At 46.9% G+C, this 22,341-nt stretch overlaps 1 protein-coding gene across 1 annotated transcript in view; it reads right to left on the reverse strand.

The window, feature by feature from the left end:
- The window catches only part of LOC124023824 (septin-9-like), a 101,118-nt gene that overhangs the window by 38,902 nt on the left and 39,875 nt on the right, over window positions 1–22,341 (reverse strand). Inside the window, exon 2 of the mRNA XM_046338030.1 lies at window positions 19,519–20,256. Coding sequence (XP_046193986.1) covers window positions 19,519–20,256 — 738 coding nt within the window. The remainder of the gene's footprint in view (window positions 1–19,518; window positions 20,257–22,341) is intronic.

Below are 22,341 nucleotides of genomic sequence, written 5' to 3' on the forward strand. Positions count from 1 at the left end.
TATCCTTGTCTGTTCAAGCCTTTTTGTTCAAAGCAATGATGACGGCACGTGTTTCCTTGCAGGTAACCGTGGTTGACAGAGGAAGAACAATGATTCCAAGCACCACCCTTCTTTTGAAGCTTCAAGTCTGTTATTCGAACTCAATCAGCATGACAGAGTGATCTCCAGCCTTGTCCTCGTCAACACTCACACCTGTGTTAATGAGAGAATCACTGACATGATGTCTGCTGGTCCTTTTGTGGCAGGGCAGAAATGCAGTGGACATGTTTTTGGGGGATTCAGTTCATTTGCATGGCAAAGAGGGACTTTACAATGAATTGCAATTCATCTGATCACTCTTCATAACATTCTGGAGTATATGCAAATTGCCATCATACAAACGGAGGCAGCAGACTTGGTGAAAATTAATATTAGTGTCATTCTCAAAACTTTTGGCCACGACTGTATGTGTTTACTCTAAGCTGACTATAGGGGTCAAAGGTGAGTTTCCAGTTTATTCCCTCTCCCTAATAACTTACAGGAAACCAGGGATCCATTTCGCCCACTTCTCCCTTGGCTCAACGCCCCCACTCACTCTAAAGGGGTTTTCTCTCGCATGCTCACTACAGGAGGAACTTAACCCTTTTCCTATCAAAACAATCTTTGGGATTCTCTCTCTCAGTTCATGGGGCTTTATTGGCATGGGAAACGTGTTAACATTGCCAAAGCAAGTGAAATAGATAATAAACAAAATCTCTCTTTCTTTCATTACCAGTCATGTCTGCGTTCTCTCCTCTCCTCATAATACCCCCAGAGGAAAACATGATGCAGGTCAAAGGGTGCTTCCTGGACTGGTTCCATCTTACTTCACCGCCCCCACACCACTAGTCCTCAGACCACCTTTCTCAAGATGTTCTTCCCTGTGATTAGAGGAAAAACATCTGATACTGTTCTAAACTCAAGCAAAGACTTTTGGTGCTGTGATATTCAGTACGATAACCATGATGAATACTCATAAAGAGAACCAACACAAATTGCAGGACACTCCCTGTTTGGAGCCATTCATTGGTCCCTAGGTGCAAACCCTGCCTACCTGGTGAGCTAAATCAAGTGTACCTATATATTACAGCCCTAGGAGGCCATGGTAGATTGGCAGAGAGTTATTTCAGCCATCGGAGAGGCTGTTCGTAACAGTGATGAAACAGCCAATAAGGAGCAGTCAACAAAGAAGCAACAGCAGCGCAGCAGAAAAAGCTGGAAATTGAAGGGTTTCTATTTTTAAGCTGCACGTTTATGGACTCCAGATTTGGAATGTCACACCTACCAGTTGCCTGTGTCTCCCTCGGACCAGACGACACAGACAGCATGAACACAACCACCTTATAGGAGCTGCACTCACAATAACACCACCATACTGCCTCACAGGGGCTTCACAATAACACCACCATACTGCCTCACAGGGGCTTCACAATAACACCACCATACTGCCTCACAGGGGCTTCACAATAACACCACCATACTGCCTCACAGGGGATTCACAATAACACCACCATACTGCCTCACAGGGGATTCACAATAACACCACCATACTGCCTCACAGGGGCTTCACAATAACACCACCATACTGCCTCACAGGGGATTCACAATAACACCACCATACTGCCTCACAGGGGATTCACAATAACACCACCATACTGCCTCACAGGGGCTTCACAATAACACCACCATACTGCCTCACAGGGGCTTCACAATAACACCACCATACTGCCTCACAGGGGCTTCACAATAACACCACCATACTGCCTCACAGGGGCTTCACAATAACACCACCATACTGCCTCACAGGGGCTTCACAATAACACCACCATACTGCCTCACAGGGGCTTCACAATAACACCACCATACTGCCTCACAGGGGCTTCACAATAACACCACCATACTGCCTCACAGGGGCTTCACAATAACACCACCATACTGCCTCACAGGGGCTTCACAATAACACCACCATACTGCCTCACAGGGGCTTCACAATAACACCACCATACTGCCTCACAGGGGCTTCACAATAACACCACCATACTGCCTCACAGGGGATTCACAATAACACCACCATACTGCCTCACAGGGGCTTCACAATAACACCACCATACTGCCTCACAGGGGATTCACAATAACACCACCATACTGCCTCACAAGAGCTTCACAATAACACCACCACACTGCCTCATAGGGGCTTCACAATAACACCACCATACTGCCTCACGGGGGCTTCACAATAACACCACCATACTGCCTCACAAGAGCTTCACAATAACACCACCATACTGCCTCATAGGAGCTTCACAATAACACCACCATACTGCCTCACATGGGCTTCACAAAACACCACCATCCTGCCTCACAGGGGCTACACAATAACATCACCACACTGCCTCACAGGGGCTTCACAATAACACCACCACACTGCCTCACAGGGGCTTCACAATAACACCACCATACTGCCTCACAAGAGCTTCACAATAACACCACCATACTGCCTCACAGGGGCTTCATAATAACAACACCACACTGCCTCACAGGAGCTTCATAATAACACCATACTGCCTCACAGGGGCTTCACAATAACACCAACATACTGCCTCACAGGAGCTTCACAATAACACCACCATACTGCCTCACAGGGGCTTCACAATAACACCACCATACTGCCTCACAGGAGCTTCATAATAACACCACCACACTGCCTCACAATAACACCACCATACTGTCTCACAGGGGCTTCACAATAACACCACCATACTGCCTCACAGGAGCTTCATAATAACACCACCATACTGCCTCATAGGGGCCTCACAATAACACCACCATACTGCCTCATAGGGGCCTCACAATAACATCACCATACTGCCTCACAAGAGCTTCACAATAACACCACCACACTGCTTCATAGGGGCCTCACAATAACACCACCATACTGCCTCACAATAACACCACCATACTGCCTCATAGGGGCCTCACAATAACACCACCACACTGCCTCACAATAACACCACCATACTGCCTCATAGGGGCCTCACAATAACACCACCATACCGCCTCACAATAACACCACCATACTGCCTCATAGGGGCCTCACAATAACACCACCACACTGCCTCACAATAACACCACCACACTGCCTCACAGGAGCTTCACAATAACACCACCATACTGCCTCACAGGAGCTTCACAATAACACCACCATACTGCCTCACAGGGGCTTCACAATAACACCACCATACTGCCTCACAGGAGCTTCATAATAACACCACCATACTGCCTCATAGGGGCCTCACAATAACACCACCATACTGCCTCATAGGGGCCTCACAATAACATCACCATACTGCCTCACAAGAGCTTCACAATAACACCACCACACTGCTTCATAGGGGCCTCACTGCTTCAATAACACCACCATACTGCCTCACAATAACACCACCATACTGCCTCATAGGGGCCTCACAATAACACCACCACACTGCCTCACAATAACACCACCATACTGCCTCATAGGGGCCTCACAATAACACCACCAACACCACCACCACTGCCTCATAGGGGCCTCACAATAACACCACCACACTGCCTCACAGGGCTTCACAATAACACCACCATACTGCCTCACAGGAGCTTCACAATAACACCACCATACTGCCTCACAGGGGCTTCACAATAACACCACCATACTGCCTCACAGGAGCTTCACAATAACACCACCATACTGCCTCACAGGAGCTTCACAATAACACCACCATACTGCCTCATAGGGGCCTCACAATAACACCAACATACTGCCTCACAGGAGCTTCACAATAACACCACCATACTGCCTCACAATAACACCACCATACTGCCTCACAATAACACCACCATACTGCCTCATAGGGGCCTCACAATAACACCACCATACTGCCTCACAGGGGCTTCACAATAACACCACCATACTGCCTCACAGGGGCTTCACAATAACACCACCATACTGCCTCACAGGGGCTTCACAATAACACCACCATACTGCCTCACAGGGGCTAACACCACCACTGCCTCACATCACAATAACACCACCATACTGCCTCACAGGGGCTTCACAATAACACCACCATACTGCCTCACAGGGGCTTAACACCACCATACTGCCTCACAGGGGCTTCACAATAACACCACCATACTGCCTCACAGGGGCTTCACAATAACACCACCATACTGCCTCACAGGGGCTTCATACAATAACACCACCATACTGCCTCACAGGAGCTTCACAATAACACCACCACACTGCCTCATAGGGGCTTCACAATAACACCACCATACTGCCTCACATACTGCCTCACAGGGGCTTCACAATAACACCACCATACTGCCTCACAAGAGCTTCACAATAACACCACCATACTGCCTCATAGGAGCTTCACAATAACACCACCATACTGCCTCACATGGGCTTCACAAAACACCACCATCCTGCCTCACAGGGGCTACACAATAACATCACCACACTGCCTCACAGGGGCTTCACAATAACACCACCACACTGCCTCACAGGGGCTTCACAATAACACCACCATACTGCCTCACAAGAGCTTCACAATAACACCACCATACTGCCTCACAGGGGCTAACACCACCACACTGCCTCATAGGGGCCTCACAAATAACAACACCACACTGCCTCACAGGAGCTTCATAATAACACCATACTGCCTCACAGGGGCTTCACAATAACACCAACATACTGCCTCACAGGAGCCTCTTCACAATAACACCACCATACTGCCTCACAGGGGCTTCACAATAACACCACCATACTGCCTCACAGGAGCTTCATAATAACACCACCACACTGCCTCACAATAACACCACCATACTGTCTCACAGGGGCTTCACAATAACACCACCATACTGCCTCACAGGAGCTTCATAATAACACCACCATACTGCCTCATAGGGGCCTCACAATAACACCACCATACTGCCTCATAGGGGCCTCACAATAACATCACCATACTGCCTCACAAGAGCTTCACAATAACACCACCACACTGCTTCATAGGGGCCTCACAATAACACCACCATACTGCCTCACAATAACACCACCATACTGCCTCATAGGGGCCTCACAATAACACCACCACACTGCCTCACAATAACACCACCATACTGCCTCATAGGGGCCTCACAATAACACCACCATACCGCCTCACAATAACACCACCATACTGCCTCATAGGGGCCTCACAATAACACCACCACACTGCCTCACAATAACACCACCACACTGCCTCACAGGAGCTTCACAATAACACCACCATACTGCCTCACAGGAGCTTCACAATAACACCACCATACTGCCTCACAGGGGCAATTCACAATAACACCACCATACTGCCTCACAGGAGCACAATAACACCACCATACTGCCTCACAGGGGCCTCACAATAACACCACCATACTGCCTCATAGGGCCTCACAATAACACCACCACACTGCTTCATACACAATACCACCACCACTGCCTCTGCCTCACAATAACACCACCATACTGCCTCATAGGGGCCTCACAATAACACCACCATACTGCCTCACAATAACACCACCATACTGCCTCATAGGGGGCCTCACAATAACACCACCATACAATAACACCACCACACTAGGGGCCTCACAATAACACCACCATACTGCCTCATCACAATAACACCACCAGGGGCCACAATAACACCACCATACTGCCTAACAATAACACCACCATACTGCCTCACAGGGGCTTCACAATAACACCACCATACTGCCTCACAGGGGCCTAACACCACCATACTGCCTCACAGGGGCCTCACAATAACACCACCATACTGCCTCACAGGGGCCTCACAATAACACCACCATACTGCCTCAAGGGCTTCACAATAACACCACCATAGGGCCTCACAATAACACCACCATACTGCCTCACAGGACAATAACACCACCATACTGCCTCACAGGGGCTCACAATAACACCACCATACTGCCTCACAATAACACCACCATACTGCCTCTAGGGGCCTCACAATAACACCACCATACTGCCTCACCTCACAATAACACCACCATACTGCCTCATAGGGGCCTCACAATAACACCACCATACTGCCTCACAGGGGCCTCACAATAACACCACCATACTGCCTCACAGGAGCTTCACAATAACACCACCATACTGCCTCACAGGGGCTTCACCACATCAAGCTTCACCATAACTGCCTCACAGGAGCTTCACAATAACACCACCATACTGCCTCACAGGGGCCTCACAATAACACCACCATACTGCCCTCACAATCACCACCATACTGCTCTCACAATAACACCACCATACTGCCTCACAGAGCTTCACACCATAACACCACCACACTGCCTCATAGGGGCCTCACAATAACACCACCATACTGCCTCACAATAACACCACCATACTGCCTCACAGGGGCTTCACAATAACACCACCATACTGCCTCACAATACACACCACCATACTGCCTCACAGGGGCTTCACAATAACACCACCATACTGCCTCACAGGGGCTTCACAATAACACCACCATACTGCCTCACAGGGGCTCACAATAACACCACCATACTGCCTCACAGGGGCCTCACAATAACACCACCATACCACAATAACACCACCATACTGCCTCAATAACACCACCATACTGGGCTTCACAATAACACCACCATACTGCCTCACAGGGGCTTCACAATAACACCACCATACTGCCTCACAGGGGCTTCACAATAACACCACCATACTGCCTCACAGGGGCACAGGGGCTTCACAATAACACCACCATACTGCCTAACACCACCATACTGCCTCAGGGGATTCACAATAACACCACCATACTGCCTCACAGGGGCTTCACAATAACACCACCATACTGCCTCACAGGGGATTCACAATAACACCACCATACTGCCTCACAGGAGCTTCACAATAACACCACCACACTGCCTCATAGGGGCTTCACAATAACACCACACCATACTGCCTCACGGGGGCTTCACAATAACACCACCATACTGCCTCACAAGAGCTTCACAATAACACCACCATACTGCCTCATAGGAGCTTCACAATAACACCACCATACTGCCTCACATGGGCTTCACAAAACACCACCATCCTGCCTCACAGGGGCTACACAATAACATCACCACACTGCCTCACAGGGGCTTCACAATAACACCACCACACTGCCTCACAGGGGCTTCACAATAACACCACCATACTGCCTCACAAGAGCTTCACAATAACACCACCATACTGCCTCACAGGGGCTTCATAATAACAACACCACACTGCCTCACAGGAGCTTCATAATAACACCATACTGCCTCACAGGGGCTTCACAATAACACCAACATACTGCCTCACAGGAGCTTCACAATAACACCACCATACTGCCTCACAGGGGCTTCACAATAACACCACCATACTGCCTCACAGGAGCTTCATAATAACACCACCACACTGCCTCACAATAACACCACCATACTGTCTCACAGGGGCTTCACAATAACACCACCATACTGCCTCACAGGAGCTTCATAATAACACCACCATACTGCCTCATAGGGGCCTCACAATAACACCACCATACTGCCTCATAGGGGCCTCACAATAACATCACCATACTGCCTCACAAGAGCTTCACAATAACACCACCACACTGCTTCATAGGGGCCTCACAATAACACCACCATACTGCCTCACAATAACACCACCATACTGCCTCATAGGGGCCTCACAATAACACCACCACACTGCCTCACAATAACACCACCATACTGCCTCATAGGGGCCTCACAATAACACCACCATACCGCCTCACAATAACACCACCATACTGCCTCATAGGGGCCTCACAATAACACCACCACACTGCCTCACAATAACACCACCACACTGCCTCACAGGAGCTTCACAATAACACCACCATACTGCCTCACAGGAGCTTCACAATAACACCACCATACTGCCTCACAGGGGCTTCACAATAACACCACCATACTGCCTCACAGGAGCTTCATAATAACACCACCATACTGCCTCATAGGGGCCTCACAATAACACCACCATACTGCCTCATAGGGGCCTCACAATAACATCACCATACTGCCTCACAAGAGCTTCACAATAACACCACCACACTGCTTCATAGGGGCCTCACAATAACACCACCATACTGCCTCACAATAACACCACCATACTGCCTCATAGGGGCCTCACAATAACACCACCACACTGCCTCACAATAACACCACCATACTGCCTCATAGGGGCCTCACAATAACACCACCATACCGCCTCACAATAACACCACCATACTGCCTCATAGGGGCCTCACAATAACACCACCACACTGCCTCACAGGAGCTTCACAATAACACCACCATACTGCCTCACAGGAGCTTCACAATAACACCACCATACTGCCTCACAGGGGCTTCACAATAACACCACCATACTGCCTCACAGGAGCTTCATAATAACACCACCATACTGCCTCATAGGGGCCTCACAATAACACCACCATACTGCCTCATAGGGGCCTCACAATAACATCACCATACTGCCTCACAAGAGCTTCACAATAACACCACCACACTGCTTCATAGGGGCCTCACAATAACACCACCATACTGCCTCACAATAACACCACCATACTGCCTCATAGGGGCCTCACAATAACACCACCACACTGCCTCACAATAACACCACCATACTGCCTCATAGGGGCCTCACAATAACACCACCACACTGCCTCACAATAACACCACCACACTGCCTCATAGGGGCCTCACAATAACACCACCATACTGCCTCACAATAACACCACCATACTGCCTCACAATAACACCACCATACTGCCTCACAATAACACCACCATACTGCCTCATAGGGGCCTCACAATAACACCACCATACCGCCTCACAATAACACCACCACACTGCCTCATAATAACACCACCATACTGCCTCATAGGGGCCTCACAATAACACCACCACACTGCCTCACAATAACACCACCACACTGCCTCACAGGAGCTTCACAATAACACCACCATACTGCCTCACAGGAGCTTCACAATAACACCACCATACTGCCTCACAGGAGATTCACAATAACACCACCATACTGCCTCACAGGAGCTTCACAATAACACCACCACACTGCCTCATAGGGGCCTCACAATAACACCACCACACTGCCTCGTAGGGGCCTCACAATAACACCACCATACTGCCTCGTAGGGGCCTCACAATAACACCACCACACTGTCTCATAGGGGCCTCACAATAACACCACCATACTGCCTCATAGGGGCCTCACAATAACACCACCATACAGCCTCACAGGGGCCTCACAATAACACCACCATACTGCCTCACAATAACACCACCACACTGGCTCACAATAACACCACCACACTGGCTCACAGGAGCTTCAAAATAACACCACCACACTGGCTCACAATAACACCACCACACTGCCTCACAGGAGCTTCACAATAACACCACCATACTGCCTCACAGGAGCTTCACAATAACACCACCACACTGCCTCATAGGGGCCTCACAATAACACCACCACACTGCCTCATAGGGGCCTCACAATAACATCACCACACTGGCTCACAATAACACCACCACACTGGCTCACAGGAGCTTCACAATAACACCACCATACTGCCTCACAATAACACCACCATACTGCCTCATAGGGGCCTCACAATAACACCACCACACTGCCTCACAGGAGCTTCACAATAACACCACCATACTGCCTCACAGGAGCTTCACAATAACACCACCATACTGCCTCACAGGAGCTTCACAATAACGCCACCATACTGCCTCACAGGAGCTTCACAATAACACCACCACACTGCCTCACAGGGGCTTCACAATAACACCACCATACTGCCTCACAGGGGCTTCACAATAACACCACCATACTGCCTCACAGGGGCCTCACAATAACACCACCATACTGCCTCACAGGGGCCTCACAATAACACCACCATACTGCCTCACAATAACACCACCACACTGGCTCACAATAACACCACCACACTGGCTCACAGGAGCTTCACAATAACACCACCACACTGCCTCACAGGGCTTCACAATAACACCACCACACTGCCTCACAATAACACCACCAGGAGCTTCACAATAACACCACCATACTGCCTCACAATAACACCACCATACTGCCTCACAATAACACCACCATACTGCCTCACAATAACACCACCATAGGGCCTCACAATAACACCACCATACTGCCTCACAATAACACCACCATACTGCCTCACAATAACACCACCACACTGCCTCATTGGGGCCACACAATAACACCACCATACTGCCTCATACTGCCTCACAGGAGCTTCACAATAACACCACCATACTGCCTCACAGGAGATTCACAATAACACCACCATACTGCCTCACAGGAGCTTCACAATAACACCACCACACTGCCTCATAGGGGCCTCACAATAACACCACCACACTGCCTCGTAGGGGCCTCACAATAACACCACCATACTGCCTCACAGGGGCCTCACAATAACACCACCACACTGCCACTGCTTCTCATAGGGGCCTCACAATAACACCACCAACACCACCATACTGCCTCATAGGGGCCTCACAATAACACCACCATACAGCCTCATAGGGGCCTCACAATAACACCACCACTGCCTCAGGGGCCTCACAATAATAACACCACCATACTGCCTCACAATAACACCACCACTGCCACTAGGGGCTCACAATAACACCACCACACTGGCTACTGCCTCAGGGCTTCAAAATAACACCACCACACTGGCTCACAATAACACCACCACACTGCCTCACAGGAGCTTCACAATAACACCACCATACTGCCTCACAGGAGCTTCACAATAACACCACCACACTGCCTCATAGGGGCCTCACAATAACACCACCACACTGCCTCATAGGGGCCTCACAATAACACCACCACACTGGCTCACAATAACACCACCACACTGGCTCACAGGAGCTTCACAATAACACCACCATACTGCCTCACAATAACACCACCATACTGCCTCATAGGGGCCTCACAATAACACCACCACACTGCCTCACAGGAGCTTCACAATAACACCACCATACTGCCTCACAGGAGCTTCACAATAACACCACCATACTGCCTCACAGGGGCCTCACAATAACACCACCATACTGGCTCACAATAACACCACCACACTGCTCACAGGAGCTCACAATAACACCACCACACTGCCTCACAATAACACCACCATACTGCCTCATAGGGGCCTCACAATAACACCAACATACTGCCTCACAGGAGCTTCACAATAACACCACCATACTGCCTCACAATAACACCACCATACTGCCTCACAATAACACCACCATACTGCCTCATAGGGGCCTCACAATAACACCACCATACTGCCTCACAGGGGCTTCACAATAACACCACCATACTGCCTCACAGGGGCTTCACAATAACACCACCATACTGCCTCACAGGGGCCTCACAATAACACCACCATACTGCCTCACAGGGGCCTCACAATAACACCACCATACTGCCTCACAATAACACCACCACACTGGCTCACAATAACACCACCACACTGGCTCACAGGAGCTTCACAATAACACCACCACACTGCCTCACAGGAGCTTCACAATAACACCACCATACTGCCTCACAATAACACCACCATACTGCCTCACAATAACACCACCATACTGCCTCATAGGGGCCTCACAATAACACCAACATACTGCCTCACAATAACACCACCACACTGCCTCATTGGGGCCACACAATAACACCACCATACTGCCTCACAGGAGCTTCAATATAACACCACCATACTGCCTCACAGGAGCTTCACAATAACGCCACCATACTGCCTCACAGGAGCTTCACAATAACGCCACCATACTGCCTCACAGGAGCTTCACAATAACGCCACCATACTGCCTCACAGGAGCTTCACAATAACACAACCATACTGCCTCACAGGGGCCTCACAATAACACCACCATACTGCCTCATAGGGGCCTCACAATAACATCAGCACACTGCCTCATAGGGGCCTCACAATAACACCACCATACTGCCTCATAGGGGCCTCACAATAACACCACCATACTGCCTCACAATAACACCACCATACTGCCACACAGGAGCTTCACAATAACACCACCATTCTGCCTCATAGGGGCCTCACAATAACACCACCATACTGCCTCACAATAACACCACCACACTGCCTCATAGGGGCCTCACAATAACACCACCATACTGCCTCATAGGGGCCTCACAATAACACCACCACACCGCCTCATAGGGGCCTCACAATAACACCACCATTCTGCCTCACAGGAGCTTCACAATAACACCACCATACTGCTTCATAGAGGCCTCACAATAACACCACCATTCTGCCTCATAGGGGCCTCACAATAACACCACCATACTGCCTCACAATAACACCACCAAATGTATCTAATATTCTGAATTCTGTTTTTGTAACTTTACTTTCATCATCAGTACAGCAAGGGTTCATAGTGGATGGAGTTACTATGGCATCACCAGGGTCTGTTCATTATAACAAGTTATACTTCAGAATGGGGTACGAGGTCATCAGGTCAACGCCAAGTCTGACATCACACTTAAAGGGGCACATCAACACTTTTGAACCTCATATTCATTACCATAACACACCGGTACAGTATGTGCTGGAGATAACGAATGAGATTAAAAAGTGGTGAATCGGCCCTTTAAACTTCCCCCACAATAAACTAAGACCTCTAAGACCTCTCCCACGAGGAGACAGGAATAAGTCAAGGCTACTTAGACCTTTAATGAGAGAGGTAGGCCTACATATAGGAAGCCTTCAAGCCCCCACAATGTCAACATTGCATCATCTGTATTCATACACTCATGACCTCACTCATACCTCCCTGACCCTTCAAGTTGAAACAGTCCCATCCTTTGAGGCTTTTGTGGTGGTTTTCTGGTGGTTTGAGAAAAGGCACATCGGAAGCCGAAATAACATTCACTTCATTGCCATTTTCATCTTTAAAACAGATGGGCTGAAGGTTTGGCATGCCTGAATCATGAGTCATAGTTCCTACTGACACCTCATAGCCACCGTAGGATGACAGGTACTTTTCCAGAAAAATATACAATTATGACACATGACTTAGGAAAAAGCACCACAGAATGATCTTCTTTTATCTCAAGGCTTTGCTAACCATCGCTGTGTCACAAGTGACACCCTACTATGTTCATTTGTGCACTACTTTTGAGCTTGGCCCACAGGGCTCGTCAAAACTAGTGCACTTCATAGGGAATTAGGGTGCCATTTGGGACGCACACCCAACCCTTCACACCACAGCATAGTTCCACCATTAGTCACTGTGCTTCAAAGTTCAAACTAGAGCTGGGACGATAAACCAACAATGATTAACACCAACCACTTCTCGTGGGCATTTCACTGATATCGTTCATTATGATAAATAACCTACAACGTAGGGCCTTGCTAGAGAAATGTGAGGTTTGAAATAAAATCAGTTGTTTAATATGGGTGATTGGTAATGGGACATTTGATGGCTACAACCATCAAACTAGTAGTAGTAGTTTAAAGGGATACTTTGGGATTGTATCTAGTATATTGTATCTAGTATATTGTATCTAGTATATTGTATATTGTATCTAGTTCCCCAGAGTCAGATGTATTTGTGGATACCATTTTTATGCCTCCGTGTCCAATATAAAATAAGTTAGAGGTAGGTTTGCAAGAAAATGCAGATACCCATAGACTTCCAGTCATTGCACTAACACTAGTTAGCAATTGTGCTAGTGCCCGTTAGCAACTTCCATCAACCTACACGCAGAGACATAAAAATGGTATCCAGCATTCACCGGACTCTGGGGAAGTAGATTAAGGATCTCATTGCCAAAATCTCAAAGTCTACCTTGAAAGAGTCATTTAAAAGAGCAGTGGTTCACATTCATGTTATAAATGTACCTTTCAATGTAGCATTATCCTATTGATTCAGTCAATTTAGGGCTGGGTGGTATAAGGTATTTTACTATACACACCGGGAATGATGCACGACCGGTTTGTGTGTCTTGACCTTCTATAACAGTTTGGTTTGTTAAGGATGATATGCAACTCCTATGCGTATAATGTGTGTTTTTATAGTTTACTCCATCTGCTACTAGAGGCACAGTGGGGAAATTATAGTAAAAAGTGCAGAAATGGATGAAAATGCTAAAAAGTATTTTTGTTTGGAGTATAAATGGAGAAAGCCATTGAAGTCACGTATAATGTAGGTGTTGTCATCCTAGTGTCATGAATTACTCATGAAGCATATTTATTGTATTATTCAAAAACCGAAAATAGCTTCAAATACTGTCAAAAATACTGTGATGTGATATTTTGGCCATATCGCCCAGCCCTAAGTCAATTTAAAGTGCTAAAAATGTGTCCATATTACTCATCTCTAGTTCAAACCCCCAAAAGCTCAAGGCTAGGTCAGGTTAGACAGAGGAAAGGAAGGCTATCTATCTCTCTGGTTTTGAATGATCCATCTTTACGGAAGAACTTTACTGCATGTTTACACAGGACACAGCTGAAGGATGTACCAGCAACTATGAAACACAACCACTACTTTACTGCATGTTTACACAGGACACAGCTGAAGGATGGACCAGCAACTATGAAACACAACCACTACTTTACTGCATGTTTACACAGGACACAGCTGAAGGATGTACCAGCAACTATGAAACACAACCACTACTTTACTGCATGTTTACACAGGACACAGCTGAAGGATGTACCAGCAACTATGAAACACAACCACTACTTTACTGCATGTTTACACAGGACACAGCTGAAGGATGGACCAGCAACTATGAAACACAACCACTACTTTACTGCATGTTTACACAGGACACAGCTGAAGGATGGACCAGCAACTATGAAACACAACCACTACTTTACTGCATGTTTACACAGGACACAGCTGAAGGATGGACCAGCAACTATGAAACACAACCACTACTTTACTGCATGTTTACACAGGAAACAGCTGAAGGATGGACCAGGAACTATGAAACACAACCACTACTTTACTGCATGTTTACACAGGACACAGCTGAAGGATGGACCAGCAACTATGAAACACAACCACTACTTTACTGCATGTTTACACAGGACACAGCTGAAGGATGGACCAGCAACTATGAAACACAACCACTACTTTACTGCATGTTTACACAGGACACAGCTGAAGGATGGACCAGCAACTATGAAACACAACCACTACTTTACTGCATGTTTACACAGGAAACAGCTGAAGGATGGACCAGGAACTATGAAACACAACCACTACTTTACTGCATGTTTACACAGGAAACAGCTGAAGGATGGACCAGCAACTATGAAACACAACCACTACTTTACTGCATGTTTACACAGGACACAGCTGAAGGATGGACCAGCAACTATGAAACACAACCACTACTTTACTGCATGTTTACACAGGACACAGCTGAAGGATGGACCAGCAACTATGAAACACAACCACTACTTTACTGCATGTTTACACAGGACACAGCTGAAGGATGGACCAGCAACTATGAAACACAACCACTACTTTACTGCATGTTTACACAGGACACAGCTGAAGGATGGACCAGCAACTATGAAACACAACCACTACTTTACTGCATGTTTACACAGGACACAGCTGAAGGATGGACCAGCAACTATGAAACACAACCACTACTTTACTGCATGTTTACACAGGACACAGCTGAAGGATGGACCAGCAACTATGAAACACAACCACTACTTTACTGCATGTTTACACAGGACACAGCTGAAGGATGGACCAGCAACTATGAAACACAACCACTACTTTACTGCATGTTTACACAGGAAACAGCTGAAGGATGGACCAGGAACTATGAAACACAACCACTACTTTACTGCATGTTTACACAGGAAACAGCTGAAGGATGGACCAGCAACTATGAAACACAACCACTACTTTACTGCATGTTTACACAGGACACAGCTGAAGGATGGACCAGCAACTATGAAACACAACCACTACTTTACTGCATGTTTACACAGGACACAGCTGAAGGATGGACCAGCAACTATGAAACACAACCACTACTTTACTGCATGTTTACACAGGACACAGCTGAAGGATGGACCAGCAACTATGAAACACAACCACTACTTTACTGCATGTTTACACAGGACACAGCTGAAGGATGGACCAGCAATTATGAAACACAACCACTACTTTACTGCATGTTTACACAGGACACAGCTGAAGGATGGACCAGCAACTATGAAACACAACCACTACTTTACTGCATGTTTACACAGGAAACAGCTGAAGGATGGACCAGCAACTATGAAACACAACCACTACTTTACTGCATGTTTACACAGGACACAGCTGAAGGATGGACCAGCAACTATGAAACACAACCACTACTTTACTGCATGTTTACACAGGACACAGCTGAAGGATGGACCAGCAACTATGAAACACAACCACTACTTTACTGCATGTTTACACAGGACACAGCTGAAGGATGGACCAGCAACTATGAAACACAACCACTACTTTACTGCATGTTTACACAGGAAACAGCTGAAGGATGGACCAGGAACTATGAAACACAACCACTACTTTACTGCATGTTTACACAGGACACAGCTGAAGGATGGACCAGCAACTATGAAACACAACCACTACTTTACTGCATGTTTACACAGGACACAGCTGAAGGATGGACCAGCAACTATGAAACACAACCACTACTTTACTGCATGTTTACACAGGAAACAGCTGAAGGATGGACCAGGAACTATGAAACACAACCACTACTTTACTGCATGTTTACACAGGAAACAGCTGAAGGATGGACCAGCAACTATGAAACACAACCACTACTTTACTGCATGTTTACACAGGACACAGCTGAAGGATGGACCAGCAACTATGAAACACAACCACTACTTTACTGCATGTTTACACAGGACACAGCTGAAGGATGGACCAGCAACTATGAAACACAACCACTACTTTACTGCATGTTTACACAGGAAACAGCTGAAGGATGGACCAGCAACTATGAAACACAACCACTACTTTACTGCATGTTTACACAGGACACAGCTGAAGGATGGACCAGCAACTATGAAACACAACCACTACTTTACTGCATGTTTACACAGGACACAGCTGAAGGATGGACCAGCAACTATGAAACACAACCACTACTTTACTGCATGTTTACACAGGACACAGCTGAAGGATGGACCAGCAACTATGAAACACAACCACTACTTTACTGCATGTTTACACAGGAAACAGCTGAAGGATGGACCAGGAACTATGAAACACAACCACTACTTTACTGCATGTTTACACAGGAAACAGCTGAAGGATGGACCAGCAACTATGAAACACAACCACTACTTTACTGCATGTTTACACAGGACACAGCTGAAGGATGGACCAGCAACTATGAAACACAACCACTACTTTACTGCATGTTTACACAGGACACAGCTGAAGGATGGACCAGCAACTATGAAACACAACCACTACTTTACTGCATGAAACACAACCACTACTTTACTGCATGCTTTACACAGGACACAGCTGAAGGATGGACCAGCAACTATGAAACACAACCACTACTTTACTGCATGTTTACACAGGACACAGCTGAAGGATGGACCAGCAACTATGAAACACAACCACTACTTTACTGCATGTTTACACAGGAAACAGCTGAAGGATGGACCAGGAACTATGAAACACAACCACTACTTTACTGCATGTTTACACAGGACACAGCTGAAGGATGGACCAGCAACTATGAAACACAACCACTACTTTACTGCATGTTTACACAGGACACAGCTGAAGGATGGACCAGCAACTATGAAACACAACCACTACTTTACTGCATGTTTACACAGGAAACAGCTGAAGGATGGACCAGGAACTATGAAACACAACCACTACTTTACTGCATGTTTACACAGGAAACAGCTGAAGGATGGACCAGCAACTATGAAACACAACCACTACTTTACTGCATGTTTACACAGGACACAGCTGAAGGATGGACCAGCAACTAGGAAACACAACCACTACTTTACTGCATGTTTACACAGGACACAGCTGAAGGATGGACCAGCAACTATGAAACACAACCACTACTTTACTGCATGTTTACACAGGACACAGCTGAAGGATGGACCAGCAACTATGAAACACAACCACTACTTTACTGCATGTTTACACAGGACACAGCTGAAGGATGGACCAGCAACTATGAAACACAACCACTACTTTACTGCATGTTTACACAGGACACAGCTGAAGGATGGACCAGCAACTATGAAACACAACCACTACTTTACTGCATGTTTACACAGGACACAGCTGAAGGATGGACCAGCAACTATGAAACACAACCACTACTTTACTGCATGTTTACACAGGAAACAGCTGAAGGATGGACCAGCAACTATGAAACACAACCACTACTTTACTGCATGTTTACACAGGACACAGCTGAAGGATGGACCAGCAACTATGAAACACAACCACTACTTTACTGCATTCTTAACACCGGAGTGGTTACCACATCATACATAGTTCAGTTTCACAATTCACTGCTATGTCAACCTCTGTCTGCTTCCATTAAGTCCTTTATAAGATCCTGACGTAATGGTTAGAGTACATTCAACTTGGCTGGCTGACTGGCTGGCTGGCTGACTGGCTGGCTGACTGGCTGGCTGGCTGATTGGCTGACTGGCTGGCTGGCTGGCTGACTGACTGGCTGACTGGCTGGCTGGCTGACTGGCTGACTGGCTGACTGGCTGGCTGGCTGACTGGCTGGCTGGCTGGCTGACTGGCTGGCTGGCTGGCTGAGCCCATTCTTACTGCTGAGCCTCAGCTGGGATCCTCATCATTACTCTGACCTATATTCCCAGTCAGACATCCAGACAGCACAGCAGCAAGAGCTCATGAGAAACCATCTGTACTGGTACTGTCACTGTTGCCTTGTAGAGTCAGGCTGCACTTTGTCTGAGTAAAAGGTGACTATTCACATGTCAAATAAGACAGCTTGTGTATCTAAACTGTCTTGAAATGGTGCGAACACTGAAAACAAATGTAACTGACATTCTACAACACAAATGATTCTGATCAAAGCAAAGGAACAACCCCTGAACTTTAAAAAACAACTTTCTCTACATTCTCTCTCAGCAGAGAGCAGTTGTGAAATACTGTCCACAGACAGAGAGCGCACAGAGGTGAAATGAACAAGCATTAGAGACTAATGCATATGTCAGACATAGAATTAGATTGACTTACTCTCTATAGGTCTGACGACGGGCGTCTCGCTGACCGGAGGCTGTGTCCTCTCGCTCCTGGGCTCCACCAGGCTGGGCAGGGGGCCACTGGGCACTGGGGGGTGGCTGTTGTTCTCCACCACCCTGACCGGAGGTGGTGCTGTCATCTCTGGCTGTCGGAAGACAGGCATCTCGGGTCTCCTGGAAGTAAAGCCCTCCACAGGGCTGACCATGGTGGGGTCGGTCCTCCTCTGAGGGGGGTCAGGGATCCGGGTGGCTAAGGGAGGCTGGGAGTCCCCCCTCCTGGGTGCCCCGGGGGGCTCGTGGGGCCGAGAGAGTGAGATCTCTGCCCGTCTGTGTGCCGAGCTGGAGCTGGTGGAGCTCTCTGGGACGGCTCCGGCTCGAGAACCAAGACTCTGGGCCTCAGGCCTCTTCAGGCCGAAGCGGGCGATACCCGGGCTGGGCGAGCTGTCAATCTGCTTGGATGACACCTCAATAGAGATCTCGGTCCGGCGGGTGGAGGCTGTATCCAGGGCACGGCCTCCTACCACTCCCCCGGACAGCTCCATGCGTCTCAGGCTGGTTTTGGGGGAGCAAGGGTTGGAGTCAGAAGGCGAGGTTCTGGAGGGGTTGTCAGAGTTGCGGGCTTCGTGGAAGCTTCGCTGGCTGGAGGTGGAGGAGCGGAGGTTGGTCCTACGGGACAGAGGGGAGGGGTTGATGGAGATGTCAGACTCCTCCACCTCAAACGACCTCTTTAGTGCTGGAAAAGAGAAGACATGTTGTGGTCAGTCAACAGATCAACACAGACAAATGGTGTTGCCTTGTACATTAATTAAGTCATATAATGAATGGATTAATAAACGTCAATATATGCATCAGTATACATCACAATTTCATAATAGAGTTGAGTAGCCTACTGCTATAGCCGAACTAGGCTACCAAAATACAAGAGGGGAAAGCGTTTCCGATTTGGAATAATCTCTTGGAGATTGTAGGCCTACAATTTCATTTCTAAAGTGTTTGGGGAACACCATTCAAAAATCAAGTTGAAAACTATGTCGCAAAAAACAAAAACCCTACTGAATCCCGATGTAACTAAAATATTAACAGGGAAAGTCCCTTCATTACCTGATTCAATACGCTTCGCATATTTTTTCATCATTGCGATGAAGTTATTTAGCATTCCGTCAATGAACGTGAATGACTCACAACAAACCGATGCGCACTAACTGATCAAACACAACCAGAGCGCGCTACTGTGGTGTATTCATTACCTCTTACGACGGAAACCGTTTACAAGTTAAGAACCAAATGGAAGCAAACGGAACGAAACATGGCGGGACCGAACTGAATTTGTCCAATAAAAACTCTAGTTTTCGTTGCAAAACTTTTGGTTTAAACGGTTTCTGTTGTTAAATATTACAAATCATTTTACAACAGAATCTGAGTAATGAATACACCCCTGCGCTCGCCCTGCCCATAAATTGTGATGAATTAGCTGAAGGCTTAAAATGCATTAGAAGAAGACAAACATGTACGTTACCAATTGAACGACATCTATTTCAGGATAAATCAATGTTACAGTTTACATAGCTGGCCATATATGGAAGTAAAATGTTACTTTATGGGTTGGTTCTGTAGGCTTCTTCTAACCCATCGCTTTCTACTACATATAATAATAATACGATTAAATGATATCCTTACATTAAAAACCAAAGTCTATCAGATTAGCCACATTGTTTTTCCTGAGCATAACCCCAACACTAAGGACATATTAGCCAGCTCTCTACTCTCTATGATTTTGTTGTAATGAAGGACTGATTGGGCTCATTGATTCGAGTTGAATAATAAATGCTGCGCTTGTGGAATGGCATGCATTGATCAATAATAATAAGTGACATCCGTATCACCGTTGACTAAACCGCTACTGTCATCCTTACCTCCAAGCGTTTATTCAAGTTGGATAATCTTTGGATGCCGACAACAGTCATATCATTGGAAGACATAGCTTGGACAGTAGCCTACACAAACCTATTCCTGCTCTTTTCCCGCGATGCATCAAACACATTTGGTGTGTCATCATAGTGGTCTCTGATTTGTGGTCAGACTCGCTCAGGTGGAACAAACTTAAATTTGCGCCTTTTTTCAATGCTGATTTGAATATCATTGTGAAGACAGAGAAGTGTCAAAGATTTTCTTTCTGAATTTAAAAGTAATCCTCAAAGTAATCATCTAGTTTTTCAAAAGTATCTGTAATCTGATTATTACAATATGTTTGCTTGGTAACGTAACAGATTACAGTTACTGTTATTTGTAACGGTAATGACTTACTCCCCAACCCTGCGTAACGTATGGGGTTCCATTGGTTCCGTGTCAGTTTGGAGGATGCGACACCTGGCTAACCTCTGCTCTTCCAGACTAGGGCCCTGGAGCTCCCAGCGCCAGCATCTTCCCCCACAGAAGGCCCCGAGCCAGGGAGCAGCATGGGGGTAATAGACCCCCTTATGGAGCACACTATTTTCACACACTTGGTTCTTTTCATCAGGTTTTTGTGTCGTATTACTGAATAAAAGCCATGCTGGCTGCAGTTTAGGCAGGGCTACCTCAACATTTAAAGATGTGTGAGTAGATGCATGACAAATGCGGTGCTACTGATGGTGTTTGACACAGAACTCTGGGTGTAATAGCTGATCTTGGCAACAGTTCAGAAATAGTTTTAAAAATGAGGAGTAACGTTTTTCAGGATGCATTATGGATATTTCTGTGATATAAAAATGGTGTGTCTGCTTAAACAAGGCTGAGTCTCACTGGCCTAATGCTCCTCTAAACTCCCTCGAACCTGCTG

Source organism: Oncorhynchus gorbuscha, unplaced genomic scaffold, assembly GCF_021184085.1.
Source record: "Oncorhynchus gorbuscha isolate QuinsamMale2020 ecotype Even-year unplaced genomic scaffold, OgorEven_v1.0 Un_scaffold_1690, whole genome shotgun sequence".
NCBI lineage: Eukaryota > Metazoa > Chordata > Actinopteri > Salmoniformes > Salmonidae > Oncorhynchus > Oncorhynchus gorbuscha.